Source organism: Tursiops truncatus, chromosome 3 (genome assembly GCF_011762595.2).
Source record: "Tursiops truncatus isolate mTurTru1 chromosome 3, mTurTru1.mat.Y, whole genome shotgun sequence".
NCBI classification, from domain to species: domain Eukaryota; kingdom Metazoa; phylum Chordata; class Mammalia; order Artiodactyla; family Delphinidae; genus Tursiops; species Tursiops truncatus.
In genome coordinates, this window is record NC_047036.1 from 149245051 (window position 1) to 149256966 (window position 11916).

Genomic DNA, 11916 nt, shown 5'->3' on the forward strand with positions numbered 1-11916 from the left:
TCGTGAATGGGGAAGTAGCTCCAAGCTCTGGGCATCTCAGTAATTAAAAACAGTGTCCCTTCCTTCCAAGGCTTTGGGAACTGTTTAGCAAGCATCTGCTGTGTGCAAGTCCCTGAGCCGGGTCACTTCTATTCACCTCATCACTTGCGGGATAATCGCTCAGATATAGGAAAAGGCAGCCGCAGCCTGGAAAGAGTCATTTGAAGAAATAGGTGTTGGCCCAGCGGCCTGCAGAGAGATTGGAGGCCTCTGCACATTGGAAGTTCGGGCGCTCTCCCCTTTCCCATACTGAGACAGTCATCACTAAGGCTTTGAGATGTAATTACCCAGGGTATAATTTGAAGTGGGGTGGGGATATCTATACTTTTTTTTTTAACCAGGTGCAATGAATAAAAATGTCCTTCCCCAAAAGATACACAGGTCCGGGGTGGGCAAACTTGGCACCCAGTTCTGACACTTGCAAGGGTGTGTGTGTGGGGGTGGTGGTGGTGGGAAGCACTAGATATTATCTATGCCTTTTCCTCACTCCTCCTCCGCCTTGAAGGCAAATACTGGCACCCAAACACACGACCAACACCGGCTCAGACAAACTCATGAACACACAATGCACGCAGTCTTGAGAAAAAGGTCGGATCCGGAGGTCCAGAGAGGAGATGCAGGGAAAAGAAAACTCGAGGATTCCAAGTTTCTAAGAGTGCGCTGGTTTTGTTTTCGAGTGGAAGAGATGGAAAGCTCTGGTTTAAATCTTCCAGTTGGAACTACTTGGGAGAGGGCAGCCGTGACCACCTACCTCTCTGGCTCGTTCCGGCCCCTCTCCTAAGGGAGTTATAGTAATAGCGGACGCCGTCGAGCACTTGCTGAGAGCGAAATACCTGCTTTTCTAAGCGCCATGCATGTAGTATTTCTTTTAGCAGGGATGCTGGCCCTTCCTTTCAGTGCTGGCCCCTAAAACTGTTACGTTCGCCCAGTTTCGACCCATAGTAGGAGCTTAATAAATGTTTTTGCCATGTCACTTGCAGATTTTAAACATGTTCTGGCGCGGAGTACCTTTTAAAAAGAGGGGTCAACAGAGAGAAGAAATGGGGCTCCGCGAACTTCCTCTTTAAATAATCGGCCTTAATTACGCCTTAGACTTTTCAGTTTTGGCGTGATTATAACCCTTGAGGGATCGCCTGATAACAACTCTGCTGACTGCTCCTGTAATTAACTCCTAATTTATTTCAAACAGAAAAAAAAAAAAAAAAAAAAAAAAAGGCCCCAGCCTCTTCCGGAAGAGCCAATCGGAGGCGAGCGTCCGTGGCGTCAGCGCCAGGGCAGGCTCGGATTGGCTGAGCCGAGTCTCTCACTTCCCCTTGGAGGAAAGGCACGGCTGCCGGCGCGCCCCTCCCGTCTCCCCCCAAAAAAGTTTGAGTCGCAGCTGCCTGGTTGCCAGCGGAGTCGCGCGCCGGGAGCTACGTAGGGCAGAGAAGTCATGGCTTCTCCGTCCAAAGGCAATGACCTGTTTTCGTCTGATGAGGAGGGCCCGGCGATGGTGGCCGAGCCGGGCCCGGGGCCTGGGGGTGCCGACGGGGCCGCGGAGGAGCGCCGCGTCAAGGTCTCCAGCCTGCCCTTCAGCGTGGAGGCGCTCATGTCGGACAAGAAGCCGCCCAAGGAGACTTCCCCACTGCCAGCCGAAAGCGCCTCCGCCGGGGCCACCCTGCGGCCACTTCTGCTGCCGGGACACAGCGTCCGGGAGGCGCACAGCCCCGGGCCGTTGGTCAAGCCCTTCGAGACAGCCTCGGTCAAGTCGGAAAATTCAGAAGACGGAGCGGCGTGGATGCAGGAACCGGGCAGATATTCGCCGCCGCCAAGTGAGTGCCTGCAGAGGCCGGGAACAGGGGTAGGAGGGTGCGCGGGGTACAGGAGGGAACTGGGGGTCAGTATTCCAAGCTAGGGGTACGGAGACCCCTCTGTACTATGCGCCCTGAAAAAGCAAGCATTACAAGTCCTTGGCCCCTTAATATCCCCAGAGTTCAGCGCGCCCACGGCATCCAAGATACCTTCTGGGTAATATCCGCGCAGCGCGTGTTTGGGATCCCCTAGCTGTACAGAATATTCGACACGAATGCCAACGCCCTGATCGTTGAAGGGAGAACCCAGCTGGGTTTGCGGGGTCGCTTGGGTATCCGTTTCTCTAGCCCTCAGCCCTAGGCCACTTCGCTTTTTTTTTCACTGTCCCTCGGGGTCTCAGTCTGGGGAATGAAGAAGGATACACGTTTAAAGAGCACCGGAATATATGCCAGGCAGAGGCAGAGTGTCTAACTGCCTTTCAAAGTTCACAACCCTGCGAGGTGTGCCCTCACTATAAAGATGAGCTAATTAAAATCTAACCCGATTTTGGGTAGAAATGATCATCTTCCATTGGTCCCGCGGGTATCGAAGCACGGTAACGCGGAGGGATGGCGGCAGAGACTCATGCGGCGAGGAAACGTCTCCCGGTCGTCCCGGCGGCCAGCCCCGTCGCTTCGCTGGGAGCGGGCTGGGGTCAGCAGCGTGGGGCTCCGCTTGGCTCAGAGTAATAATTAACGGCATTCCAGCAGCGCTTCAGTTTACAAAGTGATGCTTATTAGTTCACCAGATCCCGATCATCGCTGGAACCCCGAAGTGTGGGCAGAAGCCCGGGACCTGTGGTTATCCCAGTTTTCAGACATGCATACTTTGAGGACTGAACTTGCTTGAGCCAGGTCACCAACAATGGCTGAATTGGGCAAGGGGCCCCGGTGTCCAAGCCCCAACCCTGGCCACCTTGATCCCTCTCCCCAGACAGACCAAGCAGAGGGCCGAACACCTGCACCCCGCTTCCTGCCAATGAGGAAGGAGAACTGAGAGTCGCAGGAGAGCTGATTTCTCTTCCAGCGTTTACGTCCAGTTTTGGGCCCTGGGTCCTCTTGCGATATGGGGAAGCCATTCCCTGTAGCTCCTTTTACTTCTGTCTCCCAGCCTTTAAGATTTCTCTATCTGCACTCTGCCTCTAGGAAAGGCGAGAGAGAGGATGCCTGCGTAGGGACTTTTTCGAAAGCTGGGAGCATCACATTTTACCCCATTCCCATCAGCCCTGAAAACTCGAGATGCAAAGTATTTTGTGAACAAAACAAGGCCATATAACCAGGCATCAGTGGCTGTCCCCTCTGGCTTCTTCTCTCCACCCTGTTAGAAACTCCCAAAGATTCAAAGGGCGTGGAGATTAAGGACTCAAAGAATTTAAACTCAAGTTTGCACAGTACTTTATAGCACTTTTCACCGCATTATCTTATCTGATCTCCGTGTGGCTGAAGCTGGCCTCCCGGTAACAGATGAGGACATTTCAACAGAGTTCAGAGGAATCTGCACACATCGAGTTTGGGCTTGACAAGAAAGACTTGGGGACATTTAATGATCACCTATCTGATGGCAGACAAGACTCTGGGCATTCTAAAATTTGGTACTCTGAACCACACTGCAGGATCAGTATTAGTTACCCATTTTATCGATGGTGAAATAGAGGCTTAGAAACTTTAAGGGACTTAATTTGTTTGACAGATATTGAGTGCCTGTATATGCCTAGGCCTGGGTCAATTCCCAGCTGCGCATCAAGGATTCAGGCTTTACAGGGAGTGGTGTCCAGAGGTCAGACATTTCCACTTTCTTAGGTTCCTGGGGTTCTGTAAGCATGCCTGCCAGGGCCCAGGGTAAGGCAGCCGTGGGCCCTGGATGTGACCCTTCCATGAGAAAAGTAGGAGATTCTGAGAAAGGATTTAATTTTTTTTAAAAAAGTGGGTCATTGGTGCTTTGGGCCTGGAGATGGCCTCAGGAGCCCTGTGGTAGGAGCGGTGGGTCCGGGGGAGCCTAGCGACAGAGCCTGGGGCAGGAGGAAGCCACCTGCCCAGGCCCGGGTTTTGTTATTCTCAGGAGGCCTCAGGAGGCCGTAGGATAAATGCTGTTTTGCTTTGTATAATCGCACCCTTCCTCAGGCTGGTTTAAAATGGGGAGGAGAGTGGGAGGGTGGAGAGAGGTGCGCTGGGAGGGACGCTTTGATACACACATGAGATCCCGTCCCCTGGATTTCATAATTCAAATGCAGCCCCTAGGAGCAGCCGGAATGACCGTGCCCAGGCACAGAATCACTTCCAAACATAGAGCAGAGGCAAGTGTAGATTCTAGGAGCTTGGTATCTGAGCTGTGGCCACTGGATCCTCCCAGCTAGCCAGGTCACGTTTGTGAAGGGTGAGAATTTCACAGGTCCCTGAGTCTCTGATTGTTGTTATTTTATTTGTAAATTAAGAAGTAGGCACCCCCAGCTCTCTGGCTTACTTAGGGATTAGCATATGCAAAAGTCTACACTCCTGTGGTAGTTTCTTACCCATCTCTCTCCCAGATTTCTGTTTTTTGATTGATGGCAGAACCCACTACCTCTTTCATTTTTAGCCACTTAAAAGTGATGGTTAATAATGTCACATTAGGACAAATCCATTTCTTGTTGGAAATGGAGGCTGGGTTGGGACTTGTGCTGTGTCACCCTCAAGTATGAAGTGTAAACTCTCTCTTGGGCCACCAAAGTAACTAAACAAGAAATGCTACATTCTCCCTTTGGAGTGCTTTGGAGTTACTACGGTGGCTACATTTGGAAAATTAGCATAGCTCATAAAAGCCAAATGCAGAAAATGAATTGTTTAGCATCTGTCCCTCAGCTCCACCCCAACTTCCTTTAAGGAAAAACCCGAAGTTAGTTGATGCTATGGAATCACAAGGATGCCCTGTCCTATGATTTCCTATAATTGAACCCATTTTAAATATGGAGTCTGGATGCTGTAGGCATACCTTTATTTTGCTTGTTATTCCTTCTTTCTAAATTCCAGCAAGAAGCTAATCATTTACACATTGCCTCCAAACCATAGAATGGGTAGGAGAGATGGCTAAAATGTCATCACATGCTCTCAATTCAGGAGGCAGCATGATTTCCCCTGACATTTACATTTATGGGCGAGCTAATTTTTCCCTCCTTCTTAGTAAAGTTTATATTACAGAAGCACCCAGCCAAGAAAGTTATCCCACATCCAGATCTGTAAAATGATGTTCAGGTTTTATAATCTGTAGACTGGAGGGAATGACATCTGTGTGGTTGTTTATTGCATGAGGCTGCTCACCAATCCATAGATGCTATTAATTTACTGCAGACCTTATCGGCACGATTATCCTTCACAAATATGTTGATGCAATCCAACTTCTCCTGGTGCAGAGAGGGGATGGACCCAGTTCATAAGACCCTTTTCATTTTCCTTCTCATATGTGATTATCTCGGTGTCCTAGGGATGTGAGGATTATCATGAGCCCAGCCCCCCATTTTTAAGATAAGCAATATCAAGAAGAGATGGGGTTTTGTTTCTCAGAGAACCCTCAGCTCTCTTGACTTATGAGGGGTCTGTTCATATTTCATTATCTCTGATGCTGTTTGTTTTCCATATAGAAAGTTCTGTTACACCATAAAACTCCCAAACTTTTGGGAAAAGATTCAATTTTTTAAAAACAAAACAATTTATCCATTTAAGTATGGTCCTTCTCTATCCCTCCCCCCCCCCCAAAATCCAACCACACATGGTTTTGACCAAGGTACCTCTTTGAAAGATGAAGAGGGAAGACCCCACCCCCCCATGGACACACCTGGCGAGAAAGCCACTTTCTTTTGCTAACTCACTCCCCATTCTCTGTTCCCTAGGACACATGAGCCCCACCACCTGCACCCTGAGGAAACACAAGACCAATCGGAAGCCACGCACACCCTTCACCACCTCCCAGCTCCTCGCTCTGGAGCGCAAGTTCCGCCAGAAACAGTACCTCTCCATCGCAGAGCGGGCAGAGTTCTCCAGCTCTCTGAACCTCACAGAGACACAGGTCAAAATCTGGTTCCAGAACCGAAGAGCCAAGGCGAAAAGACTGCAAGAGGCCGAACTGGAAAAGCTGAAAATGGCTGCAAAACCTATGCTGCCCTCTGGCTTCAGCCTCCCTTTCCCCATCAACTCGCCCCTGCAAGCAGCCTCCCTATACGGCGCGTCCTACCCTTTCCATAGACCTGTGCTCCCCATCCCGCCCGTCGGACTCTATGCGACTCCCGTGGGATATGGCATGTACCACCTGTCCTAAGGAAGACCAGCTCAATAGACTCCGGGATGGATGTTTGTTTAAAAGCCTTCCCCCTCCCTCTCCAAGAAGACAGTCCCGCTCTGCAAACCTTGCATGCACCACCCTCAGCGGCTAGATCGACAGGGCCACAGACATAGTTGAAATTGGTTCTTTTGACTGGAGACACCCAAACCCCGTTTTCTTGGTGTAATCTTCCAGATGCCAGCCCCCCTTCTCCTTTCACAAGATTGGCTCTGATGGTTTTTATATATAAATATGTATATAATAAAATATAATACATTTTTATACAGCAGACATAAAAATCAAATTATTTTGAAAGGTAAAATTTATATACATATATATATAAATATATATATATGTCTTTTTTCTCTATATATCACCTTCCTAAAAGAGACTGCTTAATTAAGTCTACCTGTTGTCTTTTTCTTATGGGGGAGACAAATTATTTGCTAAAATTGCTGAAATCTGATCATTTGGATCACTGACTTGCAAACATTAGAATTAGACACTGTGTGCATAGGCAGTAGATATGGAAAGATTCCTCCCAGAGAAGGGGACACATCATGTTTTTGCATTTTTTACGTGCATTTAAAAACTCACTAGATATGACCATATTTGGCCCTGTTTTTTTCCCCCTTCTCCACCTTGTTTGTTACACATTGTTCAAAGTTTTTGTAAGATCAATAAAAGGGGGATGAGAAGAATCCTGAGAGTGCCTCGGGGTAAGGTGGAAAATGGAAGTCCTTCCTAATTCCTCTCAAGGCTGTTGCTTAACTGCATTTCAGATAATTGGAGAGTGAAAAGTTAGAGCATGTCGGGAGGAATTGATGGTTTCCGTGAACCACTAGGTACATCAGTCCTCACACATTTGAAAAGGTGATTTGGGTGGATGTGTGTGTGTAGTTAATTGTCTGCTTAAAAATTATGAATATCTTGTAACCATTATCTATACTAAATATTCCTGAACAATGAATAGATCTAAAAAGAAAAAAAATCATGCTTTCTCTGTGTGTGTACCTGTTGTATGTGCTAAACTTATTAGAAAAATTTATATACTTTTTAACATGTTGGGGGCAGAGGGTAAAGCCATGTTTTGACTTGATAAAAAATGGTGTTGTCAGACAGCCCATATAGCTCCTTGGTATTTCATTTTTCTATCCAGCTCCCCCTCCCCCATCCAAGTATACTTTTATCCCTTTGAAAGGGTGCCTTGTATAATTTTATATATTTTATTGAAGAGTTATTTCTTATCTCTTATTCTGAATTAAATTAAACGTTTTATTGCAGTAAAGTCTGTCCAAAGTCACAATTATTTTTAAGAGGTGCTCTCTGTTCTTTAGCCGGTCTTAGCCCAGAAATGCCACCCAGATGGGGGAGGGGGGCTGGTGATTTTTATGATGATTTTAATGGGAATCAATCCAGAGCTGTGGCCAGATTCAGCCCGGGGTAGGGAAGTCTACAGCAAATAGCAAAAGACTTTGAAATGCTTCCTCTGGCAGCTTGTGTTACTCATGGAAAATTGCTATTAGGAGTTTTTCAAATTCCAGTGAAAGATGAGCTTAGAAGTGGCAGGGCCCAGGGATCGGCCAGAATCTGAGGGGTTTGTGGATGATTGCGGGGGTGGGGGGGGCGGGAATCTTGAACTTGAAATCTCTCAGCTACCACAACAACAAGCTTCGAGCTGAGGGAAGGGACCTATATAGTTCTTTGCAAATGTAGATGGTAACTAGATGCGTTCACTGAGGGGGAGAGGGGGGTAGATGGATGCCTGCTGCCCTTTTCAGGACTGTGTCAAATCACATTCCGTTTACCATTCCTAGCTCCTTCCAAGGAGATCGGCCTTGAACAAATGCTCTTTTCGGTTTGTAGGGGGGAAGGTAGTTCATTCAAGTTCCCTTTGCTTTGCAGCCTGCCTTTCCACTGGTTACAGAACGGGGGTCAGGCTTGGGTTTTGAGTCATCACCATGAAAATAAATTGGTGATGGGTGGGGGAGGCGGGGAAGAATCTTAAACTCCACTTTCTGTCGCACAAAGAAACCAAGTGGCCATTGATGATGACTTTCCGAGGGCTGTTTTCGGATGAGAAGCTCGAGTGACCTGGGAACGAGTTGGAAGGGAGTCGAGAACTTCCTGTTGCGGAGCCTGAGCGGTGGGGAGATTGGCACCTGGCACCTACTAGGACTAGCGCTTTAGTCCCAGCTTCCTTTGTGCCGACACCCAGTTTAGAGGTGGGCGCCGGAAACTCCATTTTTCCGGTGGGGCAGAGGCTCCCAAGGTCGGTCGGTGAGTTTCTCCTACGGAGTGTGATCCAAACCCAGGGATCTGCTCCGAAGCTGGGGTCCGACCGATTTCTTCCAGCTCGGCCCCCGAGCTGGAGTGAACCGCAGGAACGTCCCAAACCTCCCCGAGTGTGCCCTGGCCATCCCGCTGGGCCACCCCAGCCATCCTCATTTGTGGGATACGTTTTCCAAAGGCCAAAGCCGTTCCCGGTTTCGTCACCAGCCGCCAAATTGGGGCCCTAATTAGCCCGTCCACCGCGAGCTTCCTTCCCGGAGCCTCTCGGACCCCGCAGCCTCGGGCAATCTCAGCCCGGGGTGGGGGATCCGGAGACGCCGACTCTGGGTTAAGACTCAGCTTGCTCCCGGGAGGAGGGGGTCACAGGCTAGAGTGTTTTTCGGAGAACCGGGCTGCGTCCTGTGTGGTCAGCCGGGTGGATTGGAAACCATCTAAGCGCCTGCGCATTACCCCAATCACCCTAAATCCCAAAGAAAAACTGAGGCCGGGACAGGGAAAAAGAGTCGCTCAGGCGCCAATACACGCACCCCTGCGCTCCTGGGCGGATGGGATTACGTAGTTGAGGACGCGGCCGTGTTGCCGGGGCCCAGACAACGGCCAGAGGTCCGCGGGCCCGCCGGTGCGCCTTGCTCTGGGGCTCCCTCCGAACCGCCTGCCCAGCATTAGGTTTGGCGGTCGCCACGGTCTCCGCTTAGGTCGGGCTTGGCATGCCAGGCGTTTCAGGGACCAGGCTAACCACCTGGGGCGACAGAAGGACCCTGTCTCACCAAGAACCCCGCAGCCGCGCCTTGGAAATTGAAACCGAAGATGCCACTGTGCCGGCTTTGGCCATCGTCGCCTGCGCTGCCGGGAGCCTGGCACACAACTCCCCCCAAGTCCTCCCGTACTTCTCAGTGCTTTTATCTAAAACTTCCCAGAAAGACGGCCCTGCTTTCAGGAAAGAGGGGACAAAAGGAGAGGAGATCCCATTTATTGAGCTCTTGCTAACTACAGAACTAGGCATCTTCCGGCTCATCTCATCTAGTCGCTGCACACCCTTGGGGAGGTATTACTGATGCCATTTTATAGTTGAGGAAACTGAGGCTCAGAGAGGTGGCTCACTAAGGTCCCAGAGTCGGCAAGGGGCAGCAGCAGAATTCAGACCTAAGTGTGAGCCTGGTGGTGGGCATAAAGTCTGGCAAAGGGGGTCCCTGAAGGAGCTGTCTCAGAGGAGCTGCGGGATGCTGGGCCCTAGGGAGCTCTCCAGATGCCCCAGCCCAGATCCTAGCGCAGCCCAGCTCTGGAGCCCCTCTCTGCATCCCCTTCCCCACCCCTCATTGCTGTAAGGGGCTCCCCACACAGGGGCCCAGCTTCTCTATCACAGGGGACCTGGGGCTCAGCCTGACCACCCTCCCCCCTGCAGCCCCGGGGAGGTGATGCTGGGGCAAGGCCGACAGGAGGTAGGCAGCGAAGGCCTGGCTGGATGAGAGCAGGCGCTGGTAAAACGTCTGCCTGACCCGACTGAAAAGAGGATCCCTGCCTTTGAGCAGAACCTTGTCTGACCGAATGAAAACTCCCACGGCCATTCTTTGCCATAAAAGCAGCTCATTTGCCACGGGTTGGAGAGGCCACTTCCCCACCCCCACTCCCTCTCCACTGCTGGGTTTGGAATAAACATAAACCTCATTTATAAAAGACCCCACGTCACACACACACACACACACACCCCTCCCTGAAATCACAGGCCTCAGTTGGTGAAGTTGATTGTGCCTGTTTTCCCCTTCCATGTAACTTAAAAAAAAAAAAAAATTTCCAGATTGGTGATGCCGTAGGTCTTTTTAATGAAATCGGTCAGAGAGCAATGAGGAAAGTCTGCTGTCAACTCCAGGACCCCTCCACCCCTCTCCCACGCCCAGCAACCCCTCTCACCTCCTCCCTGCTAGGAACTAAATAAAAAGCAGTAAAATTACTTTCCAAAATAGCCTGCTTCAAAGCAGAACAGAGTACCAGGCTGCGGGAATCCTGAATCCTGCCCTGATAAGGTTCATAATAATCAAATCTAAACTCCATCCACCTCCTCTGACTCTTTCCAACCTCCTCCGGACCCCTCTGCATTTGTTGATGAAAACACTTTGATGTCCTGAGTCCTCCAAACAATTATTATTATAATTTTAAACAACCTGGTATTTTCCATTACTAATGGCTCAGGCTTTGAAGTTACACCTCATAATTTCCTAAATTAAATAAATCATTTTAAGTTTGCACTGGGAGGCTTTTAATAGTAGAGAAAAGAATATCATTATCTTATTGAGACCCAGTTGTGACGGCTCCAGTTTGGCTGTAGCTAGGGGCAAAGTAGGCTCACTCTAACAGACCTACTTTATTAACCTCCCATAACTCTTGAAAGAACATTTTTATATTTTCTTTGATTTCCCCCCTCCCTCTCTTGTTTTAAAGCTGTCCCAACCTTTAATTAGTGCCTAATATGAAAAGCATTATTTTTTTAATGCTATGTAATTTACCAGCGGCAACAGGCCAACTTAACAATTGTTTATTAGACTTGGTTTTTCACACAGGGCAAAGAATGCCGCTCCAAACCCAACTTTTCATGGGTGGTTGCACTAATTAATACAGTGTCTGAGGCTCCTAGGGGTTTTTTTAATATTGAAGCCTATGGGGGCGGAAGGGGGTTTTAGAAGTCCAGCTCCTGCTGACGACGTTCTCGCTCTGATTTCTTTCATGCTGTTTTGATCCTGTCTGTGGAGTCAGCACAGACAGAAATTGTTCTCTGGCTCCAGAGACTCCGATGGCAATGGCCCCGGGAACCCCCCCCCGCACCTCCACTTGTGATTTATGGCTTGTGGGGCCAGAATTGGGGTGCAGGGAGCCCACTGCTCACTCTGGGCTTGGGGTGGGGAGAGCTGCCCCTCATCCAGCCTGGAGGGGGGAAGGAGCTGGCCTGGGGCTTGGGTTGGGCCAGAGTCAAGCTGCTGGGGGCACATGCCAGGTCTCCCAGGCACCAGGCAGCACTTAGCTCTGGGCAAAGAATTGACTGAGGTTGAGGCAGGGACTGGGATGAGGGCGGAGGTGAAGCGAGGAAGGGACAACCCCCTTCACCAGCGCTGCCTCCTTTTGGCTTTTTCCTTTACCTCCCCTGTTTTCCCCATTCTTTTGTCTTTCATCTTCAGCCCACCCCTCACTTTATCTTTTTTCTTTTTGCGCTTTTATTTACTGTTTTCCTCCTTCCATTCTTTTTCATGTTTGTCCCACTCTCTATCTTTTTAATTTTTTTTTAAATCATCGGTCTATATAATTCCTTTGCAGGCTCTCATTTTTAACTTTCTCTTTTTCTCCTCTTTTCTTGTCTTCTTTTCCTGTCATTTTGCTCCTCCACTGTATCTCTCAATTCTTTTCCGTTTTCTGTTTATTCTTATTCCACCTATTTCCCCCTTCTCGTTCTCTGTTTCTATTCTTTCTTCCCCGATT

At 49.4% G+C, this 11916-nt stretch overlaps 1 protein-coding gene across 1 annotated transcript; it reads left to right on the plus strand.

Moving 5' to 3' along the window:
- Positions 1–1314: 1314 nt before the first annotated feature.
- Positions 1315–7447, plus strand: MSX2 (msh homeobox 2). Its single transcript, XM_019946163.3, has 2 exons — positions 1315–1850; positions 5732–7447. The coding sequence occupies exons 1-2, from the start codon at positions 1472–1474 to the stop codon at positions 6154–6156; spliced, it is 804 nt and encodes a 267-aa protein (XP_019801722.1). The 5' UTR covers positions 1315–1471; the 3' UTR covers positions 6157–7447.
- The last annotated feature ends 4469 nt before the right edge of the window (positions 7448–11916 follow it).

Excerpts from the sequence above, each read along its gene's own strand:
- MSX2 (XM_019946163.3), top strand. The coding sequence starts at position 1,472 with ATGGCTTCTCCGTCCAAAGGCAATGACCTGTTTTCGTCTGATGAGGAG. Across the intron at positions 1,851-5,731 it reads CAGATATTCGCCGCCGCCAA|GACACATGAGCCCCACCACC; the intron begins GTGAGTGCCTGC and ends TCTGTTCCCTAG.